General features: G+C 32.6%; 1 protein-coding gene across 1 annotated transcript; it reads right to left on the bottom strand.

Annotated features, from left to right (window-relative positions):
- Positions 1-3,925: 3,925 nt before the first annotated feature.
- On the bottom strand, positions 3,926-11,940 carry LOC114375425 (T-complex protein 1 subunit beta-like). Its single transcript, XM_028333203.1, has 12 exons — positions 11,821-11,940; positions 11,065-11,093; positions 10,914-10,970; positions 10,685-10,750; positions 10,474-10,585; positions 7,928-8,056; positions 7,401-7,472; positions 7,166-7,281; positions 6,470-6,546; positions 5,702-6,187; positions 4,812-5,127; positions 3,926-4,395 (listed from the first exon to the last, which is right to left on the bottom strand). Exons 2-12 carry the CDS (start codon positions 11,068-11,070, stop codon positions 4,249-4,251), a joined length of 1,584 nt encoding a protein of 527 aa, XP_028189004.1. The 5' UTR covers positions 11,071-11,093; positions 11,821-11,940; the 3' UTR covers positions 3,926-4,248.
- Positions 11,941-27,827: the final 15,887 nt, after the last annotated feature.

Raw genomic sequence — 27,827 nt, forward strand, 5'->3', positions numbered from 1 at the left:
GGAAATACATAGTTACATCTTGGTATTGTAAAACAATCAAAGTTTTTAAAGAAAAATAAAACACTGCACCAACCAAAGCTTAGAAATGAAGAGAGCAAATAAATATAATCTACCCTTCCATTCCTATAAACTTTGGTTGTCTTTGGTATATTTTATCTCCAGTTAAATTCAGTCTTTTATGAACTTACGTATTAACTACTTTTAGAGTTTTAAAAAACTTGAATTGCAGGATAAATAAATCTATGAAGACGGAAATTTTAGTCAGTGGCTTAATGAAATTTCATCAAGATCTTAGGTGTATTTGTTAAATTCTTGTAAATTTATAAAATTATAACCAAAAGTGGAGTTGATGCTATTTGATCAGTGGTTTCTTTTTCCATCGTAATGAGTAATAGCAAACGACCACTAAACACCGGCTAGCAGTTATCTCACTTAACAAAATGCAATCATGCCAATTGACAATTGTGATCACTTCCAACGTTAAGGAGACATATTTATTAGTGAATTATAGTCCTTCATTTTGTGGCTTCAAAAGCTTAACTAACTCCAACTATTATTTAGCATTCCATCCCAGTTAAACATACACGACTCAAACCAGAACAAAACACACCTACTCTATAGGCTGCCATCAAAGATCGGAGAAATTTTTTGGATAAATAAATGCAATTAGGAGGATTCGATGAAAGGACATCAATTCAAATTTTAGATTTTAAAAGTGAGAGAGATATTGAGAAATTAAGAATTTTTGTTATTTTTTGTATTCATGGATCCCATTCAATTCAGCAGAATTTTTCATTCATTTTTTTTTCATCAAGAGTTTTATAAAACTTTTGAACTCTCAAATTTAGAGTATCCTACTTTCACGTAATTCACAAAATTTAACAAACAATTGATATTTTACCGTCAAGTAAGTAGTACTCTTTGTAATAGCAGTCCTTATTTGTCATATTAACAATCAAAAAATGGTCAAAAGAAAAAATCTCTATTTGACAAGGCTTCTTATTATACCTATGAATATAGCATGTCATACCTATGAATATAACATGCCAATTGAACATACATGACTCAATCACACCAAAACATACCTACTCTATACGTCGCCACAAACATCAAGCCAACACATACTCCCACCACAAGACACAAAGTTATTTTTTGTGTCATGTGGGACATTAGTTACTATACAAGAGATAAGGTGAGGCAAATGAGGAAATTAAAAATAAAAAAGAATATCAATTTTAATAAAGGAAAATGTTTTAAAATTGAACAAAATCGAACACATTTTATTTTAAAATTAAAAACCAAAAACTTGCAATCATCCTAAATGAAATCTAAATTTAAAGATCAAGGATTCAATAATTATAAATTTGGAAAAGTTAGAAATAGAGTATCAAATTTGAAGCATTAGATTCAATTCTCTTGAATACTAGGAATGTTAATGCATGTTAACCTCCACATAAAAGCACTTTAACCTATATTTTGATTGGCAATAATTTTCCATCCTATTCTCATCATCAACTTGTGTTAAGATACATAAAAAACCAATTTCAAAACATAAAAGCACTTTAACCTATATGAACAACCATATGGAAGCAACTCTCCAACCTACATCAAACCTTAACCCTAATTCCAAGGCCCTAGCAACCAGGCCTGCCAAGGATAATGCCCCATCTTTTTTTTTTTTGGAAAAAATGTAAATTATATTAAACCCAAAATGATACAATAATAAACGGGACATATCCCGCAGTTAAAGAAAATCAAAAATCTCCCTAAAACAAGAAGACCTATATCAAGATGCTAAAACAAATGCAACAGGTGCGCTTGTCTATACATAAGAAACTTAATCTTGCTAGTAACCTCCATTACAGAAAATTGATAATCTTCAAAAATCAGCTTGTTTCTAGACAGCCAAATGCAATAGACTGTAATTGCTATAGCCAGACAACGTAATTTTCCTTGAACACCTGATGTGGATCTGCCCCTAATTAAAGAGTCAGTAATGCCTGTAAAGAAGTAAAACGCCTGCGGAAAGGAGCCAAATCACGAATGTGAGCCCAAACTTGGAGAGGATAATGCCCCTTAGTTGGAACTGTCGGGACTTAGACAACTCGAGTGCAATTCCTACCCTCTAAGACCTAGTCCAGAACTATTACATTGAAATGATTTTCTTATGTCAAACCCAAGTTCAATCCAAACACATTGAAGAAATAAAAACTCAACTTGATTTTAACTTACTTCGTCGTAGATGTTAGCGATAGAAGTGGAGGGTTAGCTCTTTGGAGAAATCCTTTTCAATGCCATCTTCTTAACTTCTCTTCCAATTTCATTAATGTCCAAGTTCATCAAGCATGCTTTCCAACTTGGAGATTAATAGGCTTCTATCATTTTCCTAAAAGAGAAAGAAGAAAGGATTCTTGGAACTTCTTTCAATCTCTGGCAACCAACACTTCCCTCCCTTGGTGCATCTTTGGAGACATCAATGATTTGCTTTCCAATGAAGACAAAATTGGTTTGGTGGATCATCCTACGTGGCTTATAAATGGTTTCAAATAAGCTATCATTGATTGTAATTTGCAGGATCTCCTAACGGAAGGATACCAGTACACCTGGGCTAGGAGACATGGAAAATATGATGTTGTTGAGGGGAAATTATATCATAGCTTGACAACTCTTGAATGGATCAATTTGTTCCTCAACTTCAAGTTGTTGAATGGAATATCTTCAAAATATGATCACTCTCCCATTGTTATCCACTTAGATGCTTGAAGAAAGAGACACACCAACAAACCTTTTCGCTTCAAAAATTCATGGCTCCCAGAACTTGAACTCGTAGGCATTGTTCAACATGGATGGACAAGATGCTCAAGGTGACTTCCCTTAAAGAATCCAAGCTTGCACAGATGAGATGAATTCATGCAATAGAAATCTTAGGAGACAGTTCAAAGATCAAATTGATGATTGTTGAAGAGAACTTGATCAACTTGGTCAATCTGCCAACCTAAATGATGACCATTATGGGCTATCCAAAAAAGAGAATTACATAGCATATCCCAAAGAAGAACAATGGGAAATCTAAAAATGAATTACATAGCAAATCTAATTCCCCATTTTCTACAATGGCATATCAAATTTAGTCCTGATTTATGTTTTAATTCTCAATTGTCTCCACCTTCACTGATGATTAACCCCCCATAACCGTCAAAATTCATTTTTTTTTTCTTTCCCTCATCTCACCACCGCACGCTGCTTTGAAAAGCAATTTCTGGGGGCCCTCCCACCTCTCCTCCCCTTATCCCACAACCAAACATGCTAGCCACGATGATAACGCCACCATGCATCACCACCTCCACATAAATCTAAACATAGAATCAAGACCAGATTTCAAATTATAGATCTATAAAAAAAAATCGAAAATGCAAAACGATGTATTGGATGGAAAGTTGCACTAAAAAATCTCGCAAAAGAGATCACAATTGTAAATGCAAAAGTCATGGTCAATAGCGACACATCGAAGACCTAAAACCTGTCGTCGTCACACTCAAGAAGTCATCATCAACAATGAGCCACAACTACCTCATCATCATCACCTGCAAAGAAGGTAAGAGAAGAGGGGAAGCATGGAAATAAGAGAACAAGAGGAAGGAAGAGAAAAGGACACAACAGTATAAGGTGATTCCGGTGGCTCCAATGTGCGGCTGTACTTGAAGCAATACTCCTCAGCAAAACTGATAAAAGTGTGGAGAATAGGAAATGAAAAATAAAAAATTAAAGATAAAAGGGAAAAACTGGAATAGAGGGGAAAAATAAGTTTCACAAAGTGCGAAACAAGTTTGGGTAGTGCACGATAGAACCCGTCTACATACATAAAAGGCAGAGCCGATATTTCTAAATTATTTGTAAAGGATGGAAGAATCTTTAAAGACGCAGGTTAACGAAAAATCTCAAGATATCTTCATTGAAGAATGAAGTAAAAGATCATGTCTTTAAATTCAAATAGACATAATTAACTCTAATTGCAGGGTAGGAACAAATGGTTCTACGTAAAATTTCTCCACCAACCTGACCCTGCCACCCACCCCAATTCACTGGCATGCGACTGGGTTCCAAAACAAATCAAAATTGATCTAACAATTTTTTAACATTACAACCAGTTCTTCCAATCACAACCACCATATAAATATCACAGAACTCGTAAAACTACGCAAGAAAATGCCATGGCACCCCAAGCATCCAAAGAAGGACCCTCATATTTTACATTCTGTCTTCTCTCCTCCTTGGAGCACAAGTGATGATTTCATCAACTCTAAGGATCATCTCAGCTGCCTCTGTTGAAGATAGCAATACAGCTTGCTTGACTTTGAATGCTTCAGATATTCCGCGTTCAGCCATGTCTCCAACCTACCAGAAATACAACATGGGTCAAAGTAAGTTAGCCAAACAGAAAATAGAAAGAGCACAGGATACTTTTCCAAGACTAACAAACCATAGTAAAAGCCTGCTCCTACTAATCAGTTATACACGCACATAGCATTAGGCACGTAACCAGGATGAAAATGTCCACCAGGGATGTAAAGAAAAGACATATATATGGGAAATTTAATTAAAAGCATAAAAGGATCAGCTACCTACATATAGACAACAATAAAACATTACAAATTAAATCAAAAAACTTATGAAGATATTCCTGCAAGACTGCACCTCGTAACAGCCAACCCAAGAGAAAAAGGAAATGTGGCAATATCATACATCCAGATGTAGCAATTCAAAAACGATGCCCACTCAAATAAATTCACAGTTCTAGTTTCAGTACTTACAGAGCCAGAAATAACATCAATTCCAGAAGTACAGCCCTCCTTCTGATGCTCTGCCCGGAGTTGAGAAATCAACTCAGCACTGTCCAAACCAGCATTATCAGCAATGATCGTTGGAATAGCCAAGAGTGCACGGGAGAATGCCTCAATAGCAAGAGACTTCTTTCCAGGAGTTTTCTTAGCCAACGCATCAACTTCTTTTGCCATCACCATCTCAGGCCACCCACCTCCAAGCAACACTCTACTGTCATTGACAGTCTGAGATAGCACGCACAAGGCATCATGCAATGACCTTTCAGCCTCATCAAGAACATGGTGGCTGAAACAAAAGTAGATATGTCATACTTAAAGAGCAAATGAAAAAAAAACATTCATTCCAGTTTGTTGAAAAAAAAGATGTCTACCCATGCAAAGAAAGCACTCCAACACATGTCCAGCTCACAATGCATCAATTGAAACAATCAAAAAAATTGGACAGGACTACATAAAGATTAAAAGGCATAAACTAACTCAGTATGATGCTATGAGCATACATGAAGTCATGAAGTCATGAAGACATGCATAAGTAACATTCAAAATTCAAGCACTCAGAAGTCAAATCATTGGGCTCAATAACCATATCCGATATTCTGAAAGTAAATATATACAGGATTCTAGATCTGAAATTTCATTAAATCAGCATGGAAACAGCAAAAAATGTAGTAACATAATCCACTATGAATAGGTAGTGATTATACTTGAATCGAACAAAACATTAAAAACAAATCCTACTGCTAAAATATCAAACTTCAGCTGACAAAAAAAAGATTTGACGTAATATGTTATTAACAATAAAATGCCTAAGTATACGAACACTGGAAAGGGGTTTTAAATAATAAATGAGTAACAAGTACCTAGCCCCTCTCAGAACTATTGTACATGCCTGCCCCATAGCAACACCAGAAAAATGAATCAGTTTATCCTCGCCAATCATAATCTCCTCAATAAGGTCACAATGCCCAAGCTTAACAGACTCAGGATTGTCAAAGGTTGATGCAATTTCACCACCAGTTACCAAAGCCAGACGCTCAATACCATCAAAATCAGCATGTTCAATAGCCAATATTCCCGCATCAGCAAAGAGCTCCTCTGGAAAATTGTAAATCAACTGTCTGTTAACAAAACAGTTGATACCATGACCTATTATCTTCTGCACCTTTTCTCTCATTTTCTCTTTCTCTGCTGTTTCAATTTGAGCAACTCTAGCCATAGAATCAACACGAACACGTGCACCATATATCTTCACTTTGTCTGTGTCCATGGCAGTGTTTGCCACCAGTATCTTTGCATTCTCTATCCGCTTGGGTTGTCCAATACCAATTTTCTTGTCAAGAATGAATCTGATCAAAAAATTAAAAACAGAAAGAAAGCTTACTTTTTACCCAGAGTAATAAAATGATAAGCAATGCTTGAAAAATAAATAACAAGATTATTAAAACAAAATCCTTCATTATGCAGGAAAGTGTATAGAAGTTGAAAATTTTTATAAACATTTGACTTTATTTAAATGGCTTGAAAACTGTCTCTGCAACTCTATAAAAAGATACACCAGGATTCAGTAAACAAGTTGAAGTATTCCTATTCGCAAACTGCAAAATAATCTAACTTTTCAGCAATATTACCCTTCATCTAAGAATGAATCCATTAATGAGCCTCCAGGTTTCTTTATAATCTGGATAGATTCTAAATTAGTGCTTCCCTGCATTTGAAACACATCATTAAAAAGCTAGATACAAGAAAATGAAAACATGAAAAGACATAGTTAACTTAATCACAATATAGCTCAAACTAATAAAAAAAATCCTTTGACAAATAATAATATCTGTTTGCATAGTCTGCAGAGTAAAAAAAATTGAATAACTATATTACAACTTAACAAGTCAACTAAAGAACACTTCCTACTTTATTTAGAAAGGGAAAAATTCACTTCTCCAAATGAAAAACAGCCATAACCCAGAAAAAGTTTCAACCAATTATTTCTGAGTCTTTACAAAGTATTCCAAACTAACTATTATGAAATCATCTTAAAAAAATTTAGTTCATTGTTATTTATGAATTGGAAGAAATTTGAATAGCCACATTCATACTGTAAAAAACTATTATAAAACTGTCAGATCATATTCATATACAAGTTTTTTGTAATCTAACTTCCTAATAACATACTTTTAAGTAAGTTTTTAAGCCAAGTATGAAGAAAAATATATAGATCAAGATTGAATCTGGTGTCTAAAGGTGAAAACTTGGCAAACAGCGGAGATGCTACTACCTAAATCTACCAAAATTGAAAACTGGCATTATGTAGGATAGGCACAGTTCACCTTTAGTCTCATTACAGCATCCACAGCTAATTTTGCAAAATGATCCTTGTCCTGTGAGAGAATCTTGGAGCTCAAAGTAGTCATTGCAATGTTCAATAAGTCTGACCTGAATTTCTCTGGACAATAAAATAAATTAATGTATTAAATAATAGTAATAGCAATGTATTAAAAGGTTACAGAACAATGATACAACCCTGAAAAATCTGTATCCAAAAGGGGGGAGAAACAACAATACCAGAATCTGCTTTGTTGTCCACAACCTTCTCCAACAAAGCATTACGAGCACACTCTGCTGCCATTCGGAAACCTAAAAACAATGGGGAAAAAAGTAAGTAAAGATCAGGCAGCATTGGAAGTTTGAAAGAAAACAAAAGAATGAGAATGGAGATTATTTCACTGATTACTTTTATTACTACCTCTCAATCACAACCATTCACAATTGATCCTTAATTTAATTAGAAAGCCAGAATGATTAAAATTTTAACAGAAAGTATGTTTTACATTCACTAGCTTCAAAGGAACATTCAAAGATGCTAGACACCAAAGGAATACGTGCTATTTAAAATGCATATTAAAAATGGATGATGCAGAATAAGGAAGGTGTTGCTTTCCTATCCAGTATAATTACTTAATGGGTAAACTGCCTCGTATTCACAAATTGAATCAATAAAGTTGAAAGTAGAAAATTTGTCGATATGAAAACACAACAAAATTTGCATCATAAGGGCAGTTGGACCATTGATGAAAAACAAAGAAATGAACCTGATATTATTGTCATAGGATGAATCTTGGCTGCAACCAGCTTTTCTGCCTCCCTTAAAAGTTCACCAGCCAATACAACAACTGAGGTAGTTCCATCCCCAACCTCATCATCTTGTACTTTTGATATGTCTAACTTGCATTAAGGATGGTTATCTTATGATTTAAACATGCAAAGAAAAAATCCACACCAATGCTCTTATTAATAACTGGACGGGTATTAAAAACAGTGACCAAGTACACAAGGCTCCCACCTAGTGGGATCTGGATCAGGTATATACACAACCTTACCCCCACCCAAAACCCCCAAAAGTAGAGAAGTTTTTTCCAAGATTTGAACCTGTGAACTATAAGTCAAAAGGCAGCAGCATTACCAACGCGTCCATACTTGTCAAACTCTCAAGTTAACTCTAAGACTCCTACAATTTTATGATTCTAGGAAGATAAAACGAGTTAACTCCATCAGATTTTTCTGGGTAAACTCGTGTAAACTCACATAAACTCTCGAATCAAGAAGCAAATTTGGATTCCAATGTATTTTTTGCCACCCATTGACCACACAATAAAAGTATTTTACCAAGGCTTCAATGGATTTGAAGAAATTAGTTTCTTATTTAAATGTTTTCACTTTAGTAACTTATGTATTTATTAATTTATATATGATTCGGTCATTTACGTAGTTTGATCTTATTTAGTACTAATGTACTACCTGACTTTATCATTTTAGCTTGTTATTTTTCTTTATTATCAAGTTTAAATGTTAAATTATTGTGGTGTTAATATCTTGTTGAGCATATGTCATTAACAAGTTTTTTAATATTGTTTTTCACATTAGGTAAACTCTTACAACTTTACAAAGAGTTTACAAGTCAATTCTATGAGTTGAGTCTACGGAAGCTACACAAGTTTACATCTAGAGTTTGACAACCTTGGATGCACAAACACTAGCACTATTCTGGATGGGTATTAAGCAATTGCAGGTTACAAACTGCTAGTCACCTCAAAGATAAACAAGTAGCATTACCATTAGCTAAGTTATCCAAAAACTTCTTGTCAAATCCAAGATTAATGTTGCCTGAAAGATGCTGAAGCATTTGAACAAAAAGCCCACATCCTAACCAATGAGTAAGCACAAATTCATTGCATATGTACTATCAGGACTCAGGGAGCCAGTAAGGCCAGTTTACACATTGAACTTGAATGTTACTTTTGAAGACCAGCCTAAACAAAGGCATGGTTGAAAAGTTGTGAATGTCTACTCTTAAGCTGTGTTTCCAGTGTTATCAATGGCGGAAGGCCAAAATTCCACCTTATAACATGTCATTGCAGCCTATGGTGCCACCAGAGCGGGCCTCCCTTCACAAATTGCCCATGGCAGTTGGCAACAATTCCACCACACCATTCTGCCATGGCAGCAGTGGTGGCACCATTTAACAACATCGATGCTTTCATTATGGACTACCGGCAATGTCTAGTAAGTAAACAGAATTCAAATTCTTCTTGAAATGATAGTAAAGCTATGTCTTATTGGATCTGGCTAAACACAAGATTTGTATCTTAATTACCTAAATCCCCCAGTTGGAGGCATGATCCAAAGCCATTTTTGTTAAGCCACTCTCCTATACTTACAGATGTTCCAAGGCTATCTACTTTATATGGTTCTCAGGTAGAAGGAGTTCTGGAATTACTATTTTGAGAAATTTGAAGAGCCTTTTCTGCTTTTCTTCACTTATGCTGCATCAAATTGTTGAGTTCCTATGAAGCACGGACACTTCCCTTGTTTGAAGTGTTGTATGTCGGACACATTTTGGACACCGACACTTGTTCAACACTTGCCCAACACTTCTTATTAGGTTTTCAATTTAAAAATGATTTTTTGTTGGCTTAGACAATTAAGAAGACACCTTTACACAACTCAAACACTTGAAAAAACATAGAAGGTTGGTTTAAAAAGATGAATATACCATCAATTTAAATATTTGGTTATATGTTACTCATATTTCATTTTATTAGAATCTCTCTCTTTGTGGGTGTATGCAATATCGTGTGTCCTATATTTTAGACATTAGTCGTGTCGAAGTGTCCATGTCTGTATCGTGTCTGGTGTCAGAGTCAGAGTCTGTGCTTCATAGTTAAGTTCCATTCAGTGATGAACTGCAACAAAGCACTTTTGCATCTCTTTTTGTGGATTTAGATAGAAGATAAAAGCATCTTTGTCTGTGTCTTTTAAAATTGCAGGTTCCATAGGTTAGTAGTGGCCTTTAATCTATCCAAAATCGTAACATATATTTTGGTTTTTGCTCCAAACAGACATCAATTTGGTTTAGGTTGTTATGGAATGGAACTAAGTTTGTCATCTACTTTAGAAAATTCAAAACCTAGACCTTTTGCTTTGGAATCAGTGTTGAGTTTTCCACGGTTAAAATCTATTGATTTTCATTACTTTCAAACCCTTTTAATAACATGAATAGGCATTTCACATTAGCTCTTTCCAAGCTCCAAAAATTATAAGCTGCTTTCAACACAACAATAAAAGATTATAAGGATACCAACAAGGACTTTAGCAGCTGGGTTATCAATATGGAGGGACTTCAAGATTGTAGCACCATCATTAGTGACAGTAACTTCACGTCCTCTACCTGTTGACTGCAAAATTTTATCCTGCAGTTATCACATCCAAGATATATGAATTAGTTATGAGTAGAAAATAAAATCATTTATCACCACCACATACAGTAATGAGTGAAGAAGAGATTTTACCATTCCCTTTGGCCCCAAGGTTGTCTTCACCAAGTCAGCAATAGCCATGGCTCCAACAAAAGAAGCCTGAACAAGACCAAATCATAAAACACACATAGATAAAGTTAACCAACTTTCCCCAGACTCAAAAAGAATAGTTCATGGTAATATTTGCTGATACAGATCAGAAGTAGTATATCAATCATAACAAACCAAACCAAACCAAAACATAAAAGCATAACAAGCTCACCATTCTGGCCCGCTCTCCTTTTTCTTCACTGGCTTCATGTTTAAAAATATTATCAATCTATAGCATTCACCACAAAAGAAATCCTCAGATGAAGGGAAAAATAAAAGGAGTAATGAAAGAAAAATATCAAATTTAGTAGCAAGTAACTCACCGCCATTACAGGAATTCAAATGCAATCACCTGAATAGAGAAACATATCCTCTCAATAATCAATCAAAGAAAAAGTATCTACATCTACACTCTATACAAAGTAAGGAAGAGCTAGACTAATGTACTAAGGTGGGCAAGCCAAATTGAAAATAATATTAACAGTATCGCGTATCAAAAAATGGAGGCAGAGGCCCCCTCACCCTGAGGAGGCACTGCCCTATACATATATATAGGGCTTGATTACATTGTTTGTTGCTTTCACCTTTCACAATAAACCACTCCTCTCATAATATATATCACTCAGTTTACACTTACTAAAGCTACCTATAAAAACAGTGATTTTTCCCAGATCACAATCTACCATCAAGCTACAATATAGCACAAATCTACCAAAAGAACTGAATAAAACGTTAATCAGTTATGTCTGGTCCTAGGTTAAGCACTGCAAATGCAATTCTTAGTTCTATTAACTAACGAGTTCATAAATCTTAGTAAAACTAATGTCTACGTATCCATTCACACCGTCCTAACCAAAAAATAAACAATGGGGTTGGCTCGGACAACAGAAAGAAGCATGGATTTATGCGAAGGTGAGAAATGGAAGAAGGAAAAAACACACGATTTGAAATGCGAAGTTGATGCAATGCAGAGTGGAAAGGAACTTTGCGAACGAAGAGAACAACGAGAATTAAAATGCACGAAGTAGTTAAAATACACAGAAAAATGAAGAGAGAGAGAGAGAGAGAGAGAGAGAGACCGCGGAAGAAGTAGGGTTCGAGAAGCGACTGAGAATTCAGATGCGAATAGAGAGCGCGAGGGTTTTGATCGTGTGAAAATATGGGTTTATACTTCACAAATACAACCTTTTATAAAACGGAACATTTTAACCCGCAATAGTTTATTTTTTTTGTTTTGTTTGTGAATTCCCACCATGATATATGATTGGGCTTACTCTTAGTTTTGGGCAGTTGCTGTATTCAGTACCTCTCTTTACTTACACACTTCTCTTTTCAATTAGAAAACCTCACACAACCCGCCTGATGACAGAGCATCCATAGGTGATAGGCCACCTAACAATACAGACATAAAGGATTGGATAAAATTTATCCTTAGAAAATCCCCTGTTGTGTGAAGTCTTCTTGGGATTGGGTGATTTTTGTGCAAGGTGATTATCACCTCCATAGACTTACTTGACAAAGTACTCATATCCCAAATAAGAAAACGAAAACCTATTCAAACACTTCCAAAGTAGCTTCTTTACCCACGCTCTTCTAGTAAAATGTGAGAATCCTTATTCATTTAACATTACATTTGGACGATAATACAGTGACTCTAACTCATTTGACATTGTATTTATTACAATTACGTAGTTCAACATGTTACTTTCAAGTAATAACTTAACATTAGGAAAAATCTATCATGAGTTAATAGTTATCCATGTTCAATATATCGATTAATTTTATATTGGCTACTGAAAGCCTAAAACAACTTTTTTATCTGAATATTTTTAATTTAACTTTTCATTAGAGGAGGAAAACGTATTTCAGCTATTTTAGAGTTGAGGCAAGTCTTATACTTTTGTAGGTTTCTTCTCCTTTTATTTCCTTTTTTTAACAATAGCTACTCTTCTAGCCTTCTCAACCACACTTCTTCTGTTGTCTACCTTTTTTCACATAAGGCCATTTCCAATTTTTGAAGTTGAGGCAATTGCTTCCTGCACCCTATAAATTACCTCCTGCGCCTCTTGAGAATTTTAAAACAAATTAAATTGACAAAAATGCCCTTCAGTGTTTCTTGTACTCTCACCTCCTTGTCCCTTTCTTCCTCGCAAATATGATATATCTCCTATGTATAGATTTTAAGATCCCACTCCACAACACTTGCTAATCAGTGCACTCTTAACACAATTTAAGATTTTTCATGTGATTTAGTTTGGATTTGCATGTTCTGGACACCCTTATCCAATGGCCTGTGATTTAGTTTTTTGGATCACAAGATCCATATGAATGATAGCTCTATTCTGGATTGCGTGATCCAAAGTTGTAGCATATTGGGAACCTTTTCCAGAAAAATGAATCAATAACCATAGTAAATACTAGTATCCTAGAATGATAAATCCATAACATAAAAAATTAAAATAATATTTCTTCCAGATTGAACCATTCGGAACAAATAAAAATTATGGAGCCTTCTCAAAAAGAAAATCTGAAATTACTTTTTGATTATTTTGGATTAAGCTATCGGGACCGTAATTATCAAAAAAGTATATCCGAATTTTATTTTTCAAAAGGCTCCATAATATGTGTTCTAGATTTATCTTTTTGGAAAATAATTAAATAACAATTATGTTCGAAGGGTAGTTTTGGAGTTTTCTTTAAAAAATTAAAGGCAATGGAGGTGCAAGAAGTAATTTTATTCGATGAAATCGCTGTTTGCTGTGGATGTTTCCCCTCAAATATGGGTCGGCCTTACGAGTTCCAAGTGCATTCATTTTTTGAATTTTGTTCTTGATTCGGATTCGGATTATTAATTTTTGCAACAGAAAGGGGAAAATGTTTGGGCATTGGATTGCTAATTAAAAATTTTAGTCTTACTTTGTTAATTGTTAGTGACTTGTGCGATTATTCTTCTACATATATTGGGAATTCTTCAGGCATGTGATATTAGTAGACTGTTATTTTCTGCACCCCTTTTTTTGACTTCCTCAATGAAATTTTATATTTCGGATTTTATAGATTTTGGTTTCGAAAATGACCAAAAAAAAAAATCCCAAAAAGGATGCAGGAACAACCTATCCGTGGATGGTCTAACAATTTACCAGTCCGTGTTGAGACCTGACACCGGGTAATCAAATCAAAATGAAGACATGGACCCATTTCTTTTTTTTAAAAAAAAAACAATTACCTAGTATTATGTTGTATAGTTGCTAAGTCTTTGAAGAAATTGTAAGCAAAAAAAAAAAAGTCTTTGAAGAAATTTCTTATAAGCAAATTACGTATGCAGGTTATATATAGTTGCTAAGTCTTTGAAGAAACTGTCGAGCAAACAAAAAAGTCTTTTAGGAAATTTCATAGCAGCAAATTATGCATGCAACGCACCTGCCTCTACATTTTTTTTTCCTAGGTAAGTGTTCCTCACCTCTAATGGATTAAAAACTAATCTTTCTCACATTGCGTAATTGTCATTAATTTAAGAAAATTTTACACTTATCTAAATATAGTGTAATTTTATACTACTGTGTCAACTTTTTAGACTATCTACCTTTACATACATACATTTATAGACACATAAAATTCTCATTCCCATAAAAGAATGAAATTAACTTTATTAGGACATCAATTTGTTAATCTCCATGACCCTATAGGCAAGAATGCAAGACCATGACCAATGTGAATTAATGACAATTTTCTGTTATGATTTATCGACAACGGAAATACAATGTCATATATATATATATATATAATTTATATGTTTTTATTTTTTTCTGAACATGGAATTGGTAGAACCAATTAGTTTTTTTTTTTTAAATAGTGATTAATCTTTATTAGAGATCTAAATGCATATAAAATAGATATTTCTCTCTCAAAATAATTTATTTCATACCCATAGATTATTCAAATCTTAAACTACCTAATCAACACAAGTTATTATCATTTTGTGTTAACCGTTGGCTTGTGTGTCCCTAATTAATTATATATGATGGGTTTAATATGCCGAAATTAAAACACTTAAATAAACCCATCACAATTAGGATATGTTTATTTAGATTATATACTACTGCAGAACTGGTCATAATAATAGTGATCAGCTTGTTTGATTTTCGCCACCACATGAGAGATCAAAAAGTCTCACGCCACTTTGATATAATGAAAAAAAAAATTAAAAGGAGAGAATAAAATCCACTGAATCCGATTTTTCAAACAAACCCAGTCGGTGTTTCATTCTAACGAGACAACTAGTATGGATATATAAAAACCTGTTTTGATTGGTTTTTTGGTTCTGACAGGCAAATATATTGTTATCTAAGTTACACATATATCTAATATCCCAGTTGTTGAAAGGATCATCGTCATCAGTTACGTCATTTTACTGTTGTCCCACATTTGCGACTGAAAAGTCATTGATGTTGATCTTGATAAAATATGTTTTTATTTTTTGAAATATTAATTTAAGTTTCTAGAAAATTTTAATACATTTTTAGTTAGTGCTTATATTTTAGTAGAAAGCCGTGTTTTTACTTTTTAGTTTCTAATAAACAATTCAAGCCACATACTAATAATCTAAATTACATATATGTAAGTTATTAATGTTTTTTTAGAAAGTAAGTTACTAATGTTAATCAGTATACTTATACTGTTGAAAAAACAAAACAAAGTGTCAGAAAAATATATTTTTTACTTCTCAAAACATTAATTTTAGTTTCTAGAAAAATCTAAAACTTTTTATATTTGTATTTTAATAAAAATATGTGTTTATGTTTATGGTTATCATACGAGACTAAAATCATATACTGACATGATCTAAAAAACATATATGATTCATTCGGTAGACTGAAAAAAAAATTGAATTAAAATAGAATATAAAAATATGAATCTGATATTTTTTAATTGTTTATTTCTCATGTTTTCAATGTTTTTTTTCCCCTCAAACGAATGGATCCATTCTGATTGTCTAGACAACACGTATATCTCTCAATGTCCTTGTTGTTGAAAAGGATCCTCATTAAGTCATTATCAGTAACGTTATTTTATTGCCGCTCTCGCGGATTTGTGAATTAAAAGTCATTTATGTTTTTCCTCTCAAAAGCCATTTATGTTAATCAAAATTAATATATAGGTTAAAGAAGAAAAACAAAACACAGTATCTGCTAAATTATTTGGAGAGAAAAAATCCATACTTACATTACATTTTAATAAAAACGTCTGCTTTTAGTATTTGGGACTAAAACTATATCATGTTTGATAAATACAAAGATCAAAAACATATTTAATTTTTTATAGAAGTTAAAATTAAAATTTGAAATATTTTGAAGTAGAAAACATATTTTATTCAAAAGTATATAAAAAATATCAGTGAGTATTCTTAATATAATCCCACCGTGGGTTTTAGTAAAATAGTATATTGATTCATTAATATTTTGTTTAAATCTCTTTTTCATTATCAACATTCAAAAAGTTCCAACAGTGTGTGTGTGCATGACAGCATGAGATAAGATATTTGTCAAGGTCGCCGAGAAACGTGATTTGAAGTGACAGCGCTATTCAATTCCCACCATTTCACTTGGATCTTCAGATAGTTCATTCAACTCAACATGACCCTACCAACCTACAAATCAATATCAACAAAATCATAGTGATTATTAGTTATAATAACTGGGCTTTAAGACTACAGCTTTTGAAGTTGAGTTGTAATTTTATAACTCGTGTAAAACGTGGAAAATATGTATATAGATAATGGAGTATAACTGTATAAGTAGACCATATATTTTCCACACATAGAATCATAGGACAAGATCGTTGATTACTGACTGCGCATGCTACGGCTGATCCATCAAAATTTTGGGAGTACGATGTTGGAAGATAGACGCTCTAGATTTTGGGTTCATAAATATCAATCACGTCACAAAGGATGAGTGTGTAATTATAAGACATTCATCAGTACATAAATATCAATTATCTCAGAAATTAAGGTCTAATCAATCAATTATTATTGAAGGTGTTTTAAACCTACTGTTAGCCACAACGAAATTAGTGGATGTTTGGTTCCACATCCCAAAAAACGTGAAAATAAGAAGCTATTGAGATGAGAGTTAGCTTTTGCCTCGATGGTAGAGAGTAAATGTTTTTTCCCGAATTGGCAAAAAGGCTAAGACACCGATAAACTAATTCTCATAATGGGAGTTAATATCATCTAAAAGGAAATTTATAGCAAATTCAGCAATAACATAAAAAAATCATAAACTAAGGGTAAACAATATTTTGCAAAAGAATCAGCAAACATGTTGATTTCTCTAAAAATGCAAGTCATTATAAATGTGATACTATTCCAAACACATTTTTCCGATGAGTTTGGTATCAACAAATTGTGCATGGGAGCAAAGAAGAGTGACGAAATGTACGAAATCATGCACTTTTTATGGTTTAGGAAGGTGTCAAATAGTAAGGAGATCTAAAAAAAATGTGGGCCCACATATAAAAATTTCTGAGAAACTAGTGAAGAAAACGAAAAATAAACGAACGGTAAAATAGCATCAAACGATTAAGTTAGTATCTACAACTTTTCTTATGTACTTGTTCTTATTAGTATAATATAAATAATAATAATATAATAATTTTTCTTTTTTTATTTTTTATCTATCAAATAACTTTAGTTCAGATACTTTCACTCTATTTCTCTCCAATCAAACAATTTATTTTTTCACTTTATTTCTCATTTATTTATCTTTTTTTTTCTCATCTACCTACTTTTCCTCCTTTTATTTTTTCCCCTACCAAACACAACCTTAATTATGCAAAGATAAAAATGAGGAACGCTTGTTTGGTATAGTGCATTCATGAATGGAAAAGAAAAATAGTTTAAATTGTAACATTCTTGTCACCTTAGTTTTCAAATTTACGATTTTGGTTCCCTGATTTTTAATTGTAACATTTGCTTCTCTAGTTTATCAATTAGTTGTTTTGGTTCATCTATTAGGTTATTTGTTAAATCAAAAGACATTTATGTCTTAAAAATGAATCATGACTCTTAATTATTTTGATTAAATGTAAATAAATACAAGTGATAAAAGTTGTATCTGATATGCTATTAGATCATAATTTCTATTCGTGCGTCTGAAGTTTCAGACGATGCATTCATAAGATGATTTGATATAATATTGAAGTAATGTATTTAAAATCTTTATTTAATACTTTGTTTTTGAGATTCTTTCATGCAAAAAATATTCTCCTAGGATCTGTCCAAGTGCTATGAAAAATAAATGAAGAAGTCCACAGTTTGAAAGACGTTAATTCTCGTCAAAAGGCACACTATGTTGTTGCAGACTTGCTATGATGAAAGAAGTGATTTCTCTATTGAAGTATAAGATACACTAACCTATCAGCATGAACTTTGCATAAAGAAAGAATGTGCATTTATGCAAGCATTAAATGCTCCAATAGACTCAAGAGTTCAGATGAAAAATAAAGTGAAGAATCCAAACATTGTGAGACAACAGATACTTGGAGATCAAGACTATACATAGAAGTTTTGAAGAAATAAGACACGAATCATCAACACAAATTATTCTTTCTTGTAGAGCTTTATGTAAATTCTAGTAAAGATACTAAGCTCTCAAAACACCTTGTGTACCTTGAGAGAAAAGACTAAAAGTGTTGAGTGTTTTGAGTGATATATCCATCTATAAGACAATCACATATTTAGTCAATGTGTAATCTTCTAACAAACCCTGTTGATTTTTTTTAGAGCCAACAATAACTTGATAGGACAAATAATATTGGGTTTAAGTCAAGCTTAGGATAGAGCTTGCAAGTGTAAGAGGCATAAGTGATAGTGAACAATACTTGTAACTTTGATAAGTTAGTAAAAACTCGGTAGTTGTCAAGAACTGGACATAGTCTCATGTTTGAGACGAACCAATATAATTCTTTATGTGCTTTCTTGTTGGTTGAACTAACAAAGGGTTTTGAATTTTTTTTTAGATCTTATATCTTATTTAGTTTTATAAAGAAAATTATTTTTCTCATCGTCTGATAAAGTCTGAATCAAAATCTTTCTTAGTGGTTTTAGGTTTATCTGCATTAGACAATAAATGTGTTTTCAGTATGTAGAAAAGTTTTAAATTTATAAAAACACAATTTAACACCCCCCCTGTTAGACCATGTGGCCTCAATAACTTAAGAGGGATAGGCTTAGAATGCATAAGAAGCAGCAACAATCAATTTAATAATGTTCTTTAAACATACAAGGCAAAATTGATTGCAATAAAATAAATGAGATCAGGGAAGAAAGAATGCAAACATAGTTTTATACTGGTTCGGCCACACCCTTGTGCCTACGTCCAGTACTCAAGCAACCCACTTGAGATTTCCACTATCTTTGTAAAATCCATTACAAAGTCTGAACCACACAGGGACAACCCATCCCTTGTGTTCAGATGCTTTACAACAAGAGACTCATAGTCTCTTAACCAATCTCATTGAATAAGAAGAATGGAAGAAGAATTCTCTCTTCAAGAGAAGAATATTAGAATGAAGATCATATAAGAATCCTTATAGATTTTGCAAGTGTTTGGCCAAGGATTTATTTTGAGAGAGCATTTGACAATGAAGTTCTTTTGGAATCTCTCTCATTGTCTTTTGAGAGGATAAGACATTTTTGCCAAGCAAAACTCTCTCTTCAATTTCGTCCCAAGTCACACATATATATAGGCCTTTGATGGCCATTCAAAATCCAAATGATAAGATGTGACTGTTGGCGATATTCCTTGAAAATCCTCTCTGGTAATCGATTACAGAATTAGTGTAATCGATTACACAGTTGTTTTTCTTGAACAGTTGTGACCCTTCATTTAAAATTTGAATTCCCAACGTTCAGAGTCTCTGGTAATCGATTACATATGATGTGTAATCGATTACACACTTTCAAACCATTGGTAATCGATTACATGTATTGGTAATCGATTAGATGTGCCTTGAATGACTTGAAACCTTTCATTGTGATGCAAGGCTTGATCTTGAAGAAATCTTGAATCAAGGCTTTGTTTGTTGAAACAATCTTGTATTAATCTTGAAGCAAAATGAGCCTTGTTTGATTCTTCTTTTGACATCATCAAAATCATGTATACATACATTCACACCCCCCTCTCCTTGTGTTATTTGTTTCTATAATTTGGTATTAGAGTTTAGCCTCTAAGCAAGGTTGAGCACTTAACAATGTATAGAGGAAAAGATCCAGATGGCAGATAACTAACATCAGTTTATCACTAAGGGAATATCTCTCACAAGGCCACCTGGCTTCGCTGAATAAGACTACCATTAATGGAAGGACAAAATAGAGATATACATCAAGTCCACCCAGTATAGAATAACTTATTATCATGAATAAGGATATTCCCATTCCTATACCTGAAGCTGAATGAATAGATGACGATCTAACCATTATGGAGCTTAACACAAAATTCATATATACTCTGACATGTTTCCTATCCAAAAATGAGTACAACAATATTTATAGACTAAGAACTACTAAAAAGATCTAGGAGTCATTAAGCATAAACTATCAAGGCACTAAAGATGTTAGACTAAGGAAAGTCGTGACTCTAACCAAACATTATGAAAGCTTCACCATGAAGGATAAAGAGTTTGCATATGACATGTTTAGAAGACTTAAAGTCCTTCTATACAATTTGGAATCCCTTGGACAAACATAGTCCAAGGCTCAGATAAACTTGAAGGTGTTAGACAACTTCCCTAAGGTATGGGAACCCAAGAACAAAGCCATCCAAGAAGCAAGAGATATGAAAAATCTTGGATGGGATGAATTGTTAGGCATCTTGAGATTCCATGAAGTCCAAATTATGTTTGTTGCAGCTATCCTTGGTAGGAAAAAGTCAGGGCTTAAGCTGATACCTGTATAGTGGATGCTCATGACACATGACGGTGGAAAGGTCTATGTTCTATACCTAAAGCCACATGAAGGAGGACCATTTATCTTTGGAGGCATAGGTAAGGGAAAGATCTCTAGTATAGGTAAAAATTGATTCCCTCTCTAGCCTCCATAGACAATGTCTTATACGTTGAAGGTCTAAAGTATAACGTGCTTAGCATAAGCCAATTTTGTGATAGTGGTTATATTGTTTCCTTCAACAAAGAAAAGTATATAGTTAAGACAGAAGATGACAAGTCTTTCTTTAGTGTTAGACAACACAACAATCTGTATGAGATTGATCTGATAGATCTTAGTCAACAGAATGTAACATATCTACTATCAAAAAAGATGAAAGATGGCTTTGGCATAAAAGACTTGGGCATGTCAACTTAAAATATATTTCAAAACTATCCAAAAAGGATTCAGTTAAAGGATTGTCCAAGATCTGTTGGAAAACTTGTCTTCTTTGTGAAGCATGTCAGCAAGGGAAACAAATCAAAACTTCTTTTAAATTTAAAGATGTTTTCCACTTCCAAATTGTTACAATTGTTGCATAGGATCTATTTGGACAAACCAGAACATTGAGTCTGGGAGGAAAAAAGTATGGCTTTGTCATAGTTGATGACTATTCAAGATATACTTGGGTATACTTTCTTTCTCATAAGCATAAGTCTTTCAAAATCTTTAAGATATTCTGTAAAAGAGTTCAAAATGAAAAATACTTTAGTATCTCTTTTATTATAAGTGACCATGGAACTAAGTTTAAAAATGTTGAGTTTAGATAATTATGTGAAAAGAATGGTATTTTCTATTACTTCTCTTTACCAAGAACACCTCAACGAAATGAGATAGTTGAAAGAAAAAATAAAACTCTACAAGAGATGACTAGAACCATGCTCTGTGAGAACTCACTTCCTGAGTACTTTTGGGCAAAAACAATTAATACAACATGTTATGTTAAGAACAGAATATTGATCAGATCATTGATAAAAAAGACTCCCTATGAATTATGGAGAGGAAGAAGACCAAATATTTCATATTTGCATCCATTTGAATGTGAGTGTTTTATCCTAAACACTAAAGATCAACTTGTTAAATTTGATTCTAAAGTGGATAAAGGGATTTTCTTGGCTTTTCTGATACATCTAAAACATATAGAGTTTTTAAAATTAGAACTTTAGTTGTAGAAGAATCCACCCATATTAAATTCAATGATGAACAAACGTCAAATAAGAAGTTATCAGATCTTGAGGATGATTTTGCATATATACAAATAGGATTGTGTGTATCTCCTAAAGAAAGAAAGTTTAAACAATCCGAAAAAAATCCTTCCTTAGATTGAAGAATCCTCATATCATACAGCACTGACAAAACATAGACGGGTAGAATAAATATGGACTTTTTTTCTTTTGGCGATACTTAAAGCTTTGATAGCATGTCACATATAATGTTTGTAGACAAATTTTGTCCATATCTTATAATTTAAAATTATCTTATTATTTTTAATGAAAATCTTTGATTTTATTTGAAAAATAATATTTTTTACACTTCTTAATATGAAAAATGTCTTTAAATAGACTAATGGACTTGACAGACTTATAGAAAAATCAGACTGATGTCAACAAATAAATTCATAACGGATAACAAACTTAAACTTGAGTTATAAAATATAAAACAAGTCAGACCAAACCAAAATAGACCTAACCCAATCCAACCCATTTTCGTCCCTTCTATATAGATATAAAAAAATTTATTTTATGCGGCTTTTTCACTTTTCCGGGGTCAATAGAAAAAATTCCACAATTAATCCCCGATGTCTTGGTATTGAAAAGTAAACAAACTTCCTATTTTAGGAAAAATCAATTAAGTCATGATTTGGATAAGACTAAATCAACGGCATGTATGCAATCAAACCTTTTATGTGCGGCAAATTTTGAATGCAAAGTTCAAATTGTCAAATAATGATGAGAAATATCTAATACGCAATTTCGTAACATTTATTGTATTTATATTAATTGTTAGTTAGTCTCATCAGCATTGATGTCAGGTTCTAACTTAAGCAAGGTCTGGATATATGGATCCAGATTCATGGATCGGCGTATTAAGTTCGTTGGCCTTGCAGATACTAAGTTTCATTTTTACAAAAAAAATCCTCATAACTATATATGTTGAATTTTTGTGTGTAATCCGTTAAACCCGGAGATCTAACAAATTTTATCCATAAACTCAGGGACTACTCACTTAACTCACCTAAGTTTACTGTGCAAATATTATTAATTTATTATATTAAGATTTTGATATTTAATTTAAGTTATTATTTTTAATTTATTATGTTTAAAATTAGACAAAACCTTGGTATATTTTAATATGATAAATTTTATTTTAAAAGCAAAGTCAAATTTTTCTTCTAATTTTATATATCATTCAATTTTTTAAAATATTTTTTTCTATCATAAAATTTATTTTATTTTCAAAATATTATTTGGACCCACAGACCTATCTATTTATTCATGGGCTTTTATACAGACCTTTAAAAAAGTTCATTTTTATTTTACAAATCATACTTATATATTTAATCCGTCTAAAATATGAGTTTCATACAGATCAAGTCTAAAATGAGTCAGACCCCTGTCCTTATATCATCTGTAAAGAGGAGTAGGAATATCAGTCATAAACATGTAGTTGCATTAAATAATAAGAGGAAAACTTTTACTATCTATATAGATTTTATCTTTTTTGGTCAGCATTCTCTCCTATGAAAAATATCTTTAGATTATACCAAAAAAAGTTGTCAGCATTGTCGTCGTTGATCATTTTGGATTCCTCTCACTTAAAGGTTGAAGGAAATTGGTCATTGATTTGAAAATTGAAAATAACACCCAAAATAAAACATTTCATCCGGAGAATTCAAAGAGATTGTCTTCCTACTAGAGCTCGATTAGTTCAAAAAGGTGTAATTTGCCCTTCAACTTGCACTTATTGTATGTCTGAATTTGAGAACGCATGACACCTGTTTGTGAATTGTCCAAAAGCTCGAGAAATATGGCACCAAGCCTACCTTTGGGAGCTAGTATCTGAGAGATTCGCAAAGGTTGATGGAATAAGGGAGTTGGTGTTTGAATTACTGCAGCAACAAAATTCTTGAATAGCCATGATCCTTTGCAGCATCTGGATTTGTCGAAATGAGAAGGCATGGGATGACACCGAGAAGCCTACAACTTTATCACTGACCAACACAAGTCAATTCTTCCAAGAATGGCTGCATGCTTGTTCAACAAATGCTCCAACACCGAACTCCATTCTTGAAGGTCAACTCAGCAATCGGCAACCTCCACAACCAGGCACGTTAAAATGCAATTTGGATGCAGCCCTCTTCAATGAAAACAACACTTTTAATAGCAATACGCATGCTCTATCTGATTTTCAAATAATCATATCAAACTGTACAGCTAAGTTTCAATTTTTAACAAACCCAAGGGTGAGTTTTGCCAAGAGGCAAGTTAATCTGTAGATCACAAGCTAGCTACAGCTTCAACACTTGCAACCAAGTGATGATTGATTATATTCCCACTCGTATTCATGCTTTGATTATGAATGAAATATCTTAGCCTTGTTCTCTTTAAAAAAAACTTCTAAACTTGAAAAGGTCATTGAAATATATTAAGGATATGATTGGCTGTCATATATAACTGTCTTATTTGTTTTTATAAGTTATCCAACGTGGTAATAGAATATGATAATTAATTTTATCTTATATATCTTTTTATCATATTTTATTGGTCCAATGCATCTTTTTATATCAACAAGAGAATTGGATTGAGAACCAATAGGATAGATATAAGAGTAGTTTTAAATATCTCATTAATACCTTTCATTTTTTCTATTTCTTTTTCTTATCATATCATAAATTTTATTATATTTATATTTTTTCTATCACTAATTTTTAAATAACTTTATCGATGTTCATCAAACATTTTTCTAGTTATAAACACACTTTTACTTGATTAGGAACAAATAACATAGTCTAGTGCATTTCTCTCATACACACTTGGGTTAGGAACCTATAGGATAATCTCACACGCATTATATATATATATATATATAATCTTTAATCTTATATATTTTTATAATATTTCTGACATATAAATTTGAAATCAAATAATTATTATTCAAATATTTTTAAAATAAAAATAGTTGAATAATAATTATAATTATCTTATAGGACTCTTTTATAATTTTAATAAAATTAAATAAAAAATAATTTTATATAACTTGGTAAAAATTATGTATTTTTATAATTTTTAGGATTTGTAAAATTTAATTTTTTTTAAAAAAATATACATAATTTTAATGAAGTTGTAATTTTATCATTTGATTATAATGTATAATCTATTACATCATTACTTGATCCACGTTAAAAACAAGATAAGATAACACAATAAAGTTTTTTGGTGTATAGTAATATTGGTTATATTATTATTTTAAATTATAGTAGAAATTTTTTATATTGTTTTTCAATTAAAGTTATCTTATAATGAAAAATTATTCACTCTTATAATAACTACTTTGAAAATATGTCAAGAGTAATTTTTGTTTGGTTGATGGTATACAAACCTTTATATTGAAAATATAATAAAATAAACGCTAATGCTATTTGTATTGGTTGCTAAGTAAAATCATCTAGATGAAGTAAATTGATGCAATTGATAAAGTTTATCATCGTAAATAGTATATGGTAGAGGGACAATTTTGCTTCCACGCTCAACATGATGCTGTTGTCTGATTGGAATTTCACAGATCACAACAAATTAATAATACTATCAAATGTGGTTGAATTTGACTCTCTTATTGAAGTTTGAGTGCGAAGGGTAATATTTTTATCAATCCAAGTTTGACATGGTTACATTGTCAAAATTTGAACTTAAAACCATAAATATTTAAAACATGTAATATTTAAACTTGAGTGGCCTAGCTAAAGTGCATGTTCATGAAGGTCGAGTGGTATATGATTCATCGATCATTCAAGAAATTAAGGCATGAAAAGAATAAAATGACGCACCATGTGCGTCAAGATCCAGTGTAATAGAATGCCCATCAAGTTGAATAGTTGATGAAGGGGAATGAGAACGAAGATGCAAAGGCTGCGGGTGTAAGGTCTGTGGTATATATAATAAAAAGCATAAACTCGTATAATAAAATAATTAATGGGAAATGTAAAGTTTGTGGCTAATAAAATTTGTGTACTTTTTTTAAAATGAAATTTGTTGCAAAAAAACGTGTTACACTACTACATATTGAAATTCAACGTAAATGAAGGTCACATGGCAAAAAGTTATATTAATTTGTTCGAAGGCATTCAAACCACCCAAACATTTGAGCTCACAGCAACCTAGTGGTGGTCGTTAATGGCAATGTCGTGGAGGCGTTGATGCGCTTGCTGGTACCACCAATGCGGGTTCAATTTGGCGATGGTGATTTTGAACCAGAACATGGTGATATTGTGGTGATCGTGATGTATGTTGTTTCTAGTTTTCAACAGTCCCGTGTGAAGACCAAGCAGACGGTGACGTCGTGGAGGAATGAGTGTGACAGCTCTTCAACAACAACGGCGATAAACACATGGTCTGGTGTTGCAACGTTCCCATAATCAAAATTACACACACCCACAAAAGATCGTGAGAACACAACAAAGATTACACCTTAAGAAAAATAAAAACAAGCATAAGAATTTAATGTAGTTCGACACTTTTTGTTTACATCCACAGAACTGTCTCAAAAGTATTTCCATATCACAAAAATGATTACAAGATTGTAACTCACCCCCAAATAGTGTATCACTCTACAAACCCAAATACCCTTCTCAATGGTTATAAGAAATGATAACATTCTCACACAAAGACACTTTTCTTTCAACAAAGTGACTTTGTTTCACAATCTCTCTTCTCATACATTCTTTCTCCATGTGTATCTTTTCCACTAATTCTTTTCTCTATTTACAATGAAGATTGTCAGCAACTGTAATAAATAAGTTCTATTGGAAGTTGAAACAAAAACAATTTTCAATGCATCCATTCAAATAAGTTTGATATAGTAAAATGTAATATTTCACTTTGCATTTAAACCACCTTAACCTCAGTGATAAAAATTCAATTCTCACTATGCATTAAATGAACCTTATCTTTTGGCTTGGAACTCTACAATTCTCCCCCTTAAGCCAAAAGATAAATATCATTCGATTAATTTGAAAGTAAACAAACTCCCTCTCCAACGGAAGTATCTCACAACATTTCTACAACATTAGAAAACTTCACTTTCTTCTTCACTTTGCTATCATGGTTTCTTTTCAAGGCTTGTCCGTCCAAATAGCAAATGCTACCTTTATTTTTGTCCTTGCAACACCAAGTGTCTTTTCTTGTACACCTTGCATCCTCACTTTGAACCAACATACATGAACCCTTGTAATGTCATCTCCCCCATCAAAATGATATTGACAACAACAGAAGATACAAACCTCACACTTGATAAAGTTCGAATAGCACCATCATGGAGCTTCATCCTCACGCTCCCTATGTCTTCAACCTTCATTTTTCCACTATTCCCTAACTTGAAATGGCTGAATTCTCCATCGATTTTCAAAGTATCAAACATCTCTCGATCTCTACAAATGTGCTTTAAGGTAGCAGAATCCATCACTCTTTTTGTTTTAGCAACTTCATTGTTTGTTGTAAAAAACACATCATCTTCATCTTCAACACTTTTTACTACATTAGCTTGGGAGTTGGCACCATCTTTGTTCATATTTCTTAATTTTTTCAAGTCCTCCTTCATTTGTTTGCATCTCACTTACACATGCTCATTCTCATCGTAATAGTAATATTGTATGTTACTCATATCTCGTTGTGGACGTAATTGCGATTTTGATCTTCCTCTTTGCTCATCGTGTCTCCTTGAATGATTCTCCCTTGCTCAGACTTCACCACAACTATTGCATGGTTTTCATCATTAATATTTTCAGTTCTTATCATTCTCTCATTTACTCTAAGAGCGGCGATCACCTCATCCAAATTCAAAGTTAATCTTTCCACAAACAACATTTGAACTAAAGTTTTGAAGGACCTT

This window comes from Glycine soja, chromosome 11 (genome assembly GCF_004193775.1).
Source record: "Glycine soja cultivar W05 chromosome 11, ASM419377v2, whole genome shotgun sequence".
In the NCBI taxonomy this organism is placed as follows: domain Eukaryota; kingdom Viridiplantae; phylum Streptophyta; class Magnoliopsida; order Fabales; family Fabaceae; genus Glycine; species Glycine soja.

Coding starts and splice junctions, on each gene's coding strand:
- LOC114375425 (XM_028333203.1), bottom strand. Junction 7,473..7,927: donor TCCTATGACAATAATATCAG/GTTCATTTCTTT, acceptor CATTGTTTTTAG/GTTTCCGAATGGCAGCAGAG. Junction 6,188..6,469: donor GATTCATTCTTAGATGAAGG/GTAATATTGCTG, acceptor TTTTTTGATCAG/ATTCATTCTTGACAAGAAAA.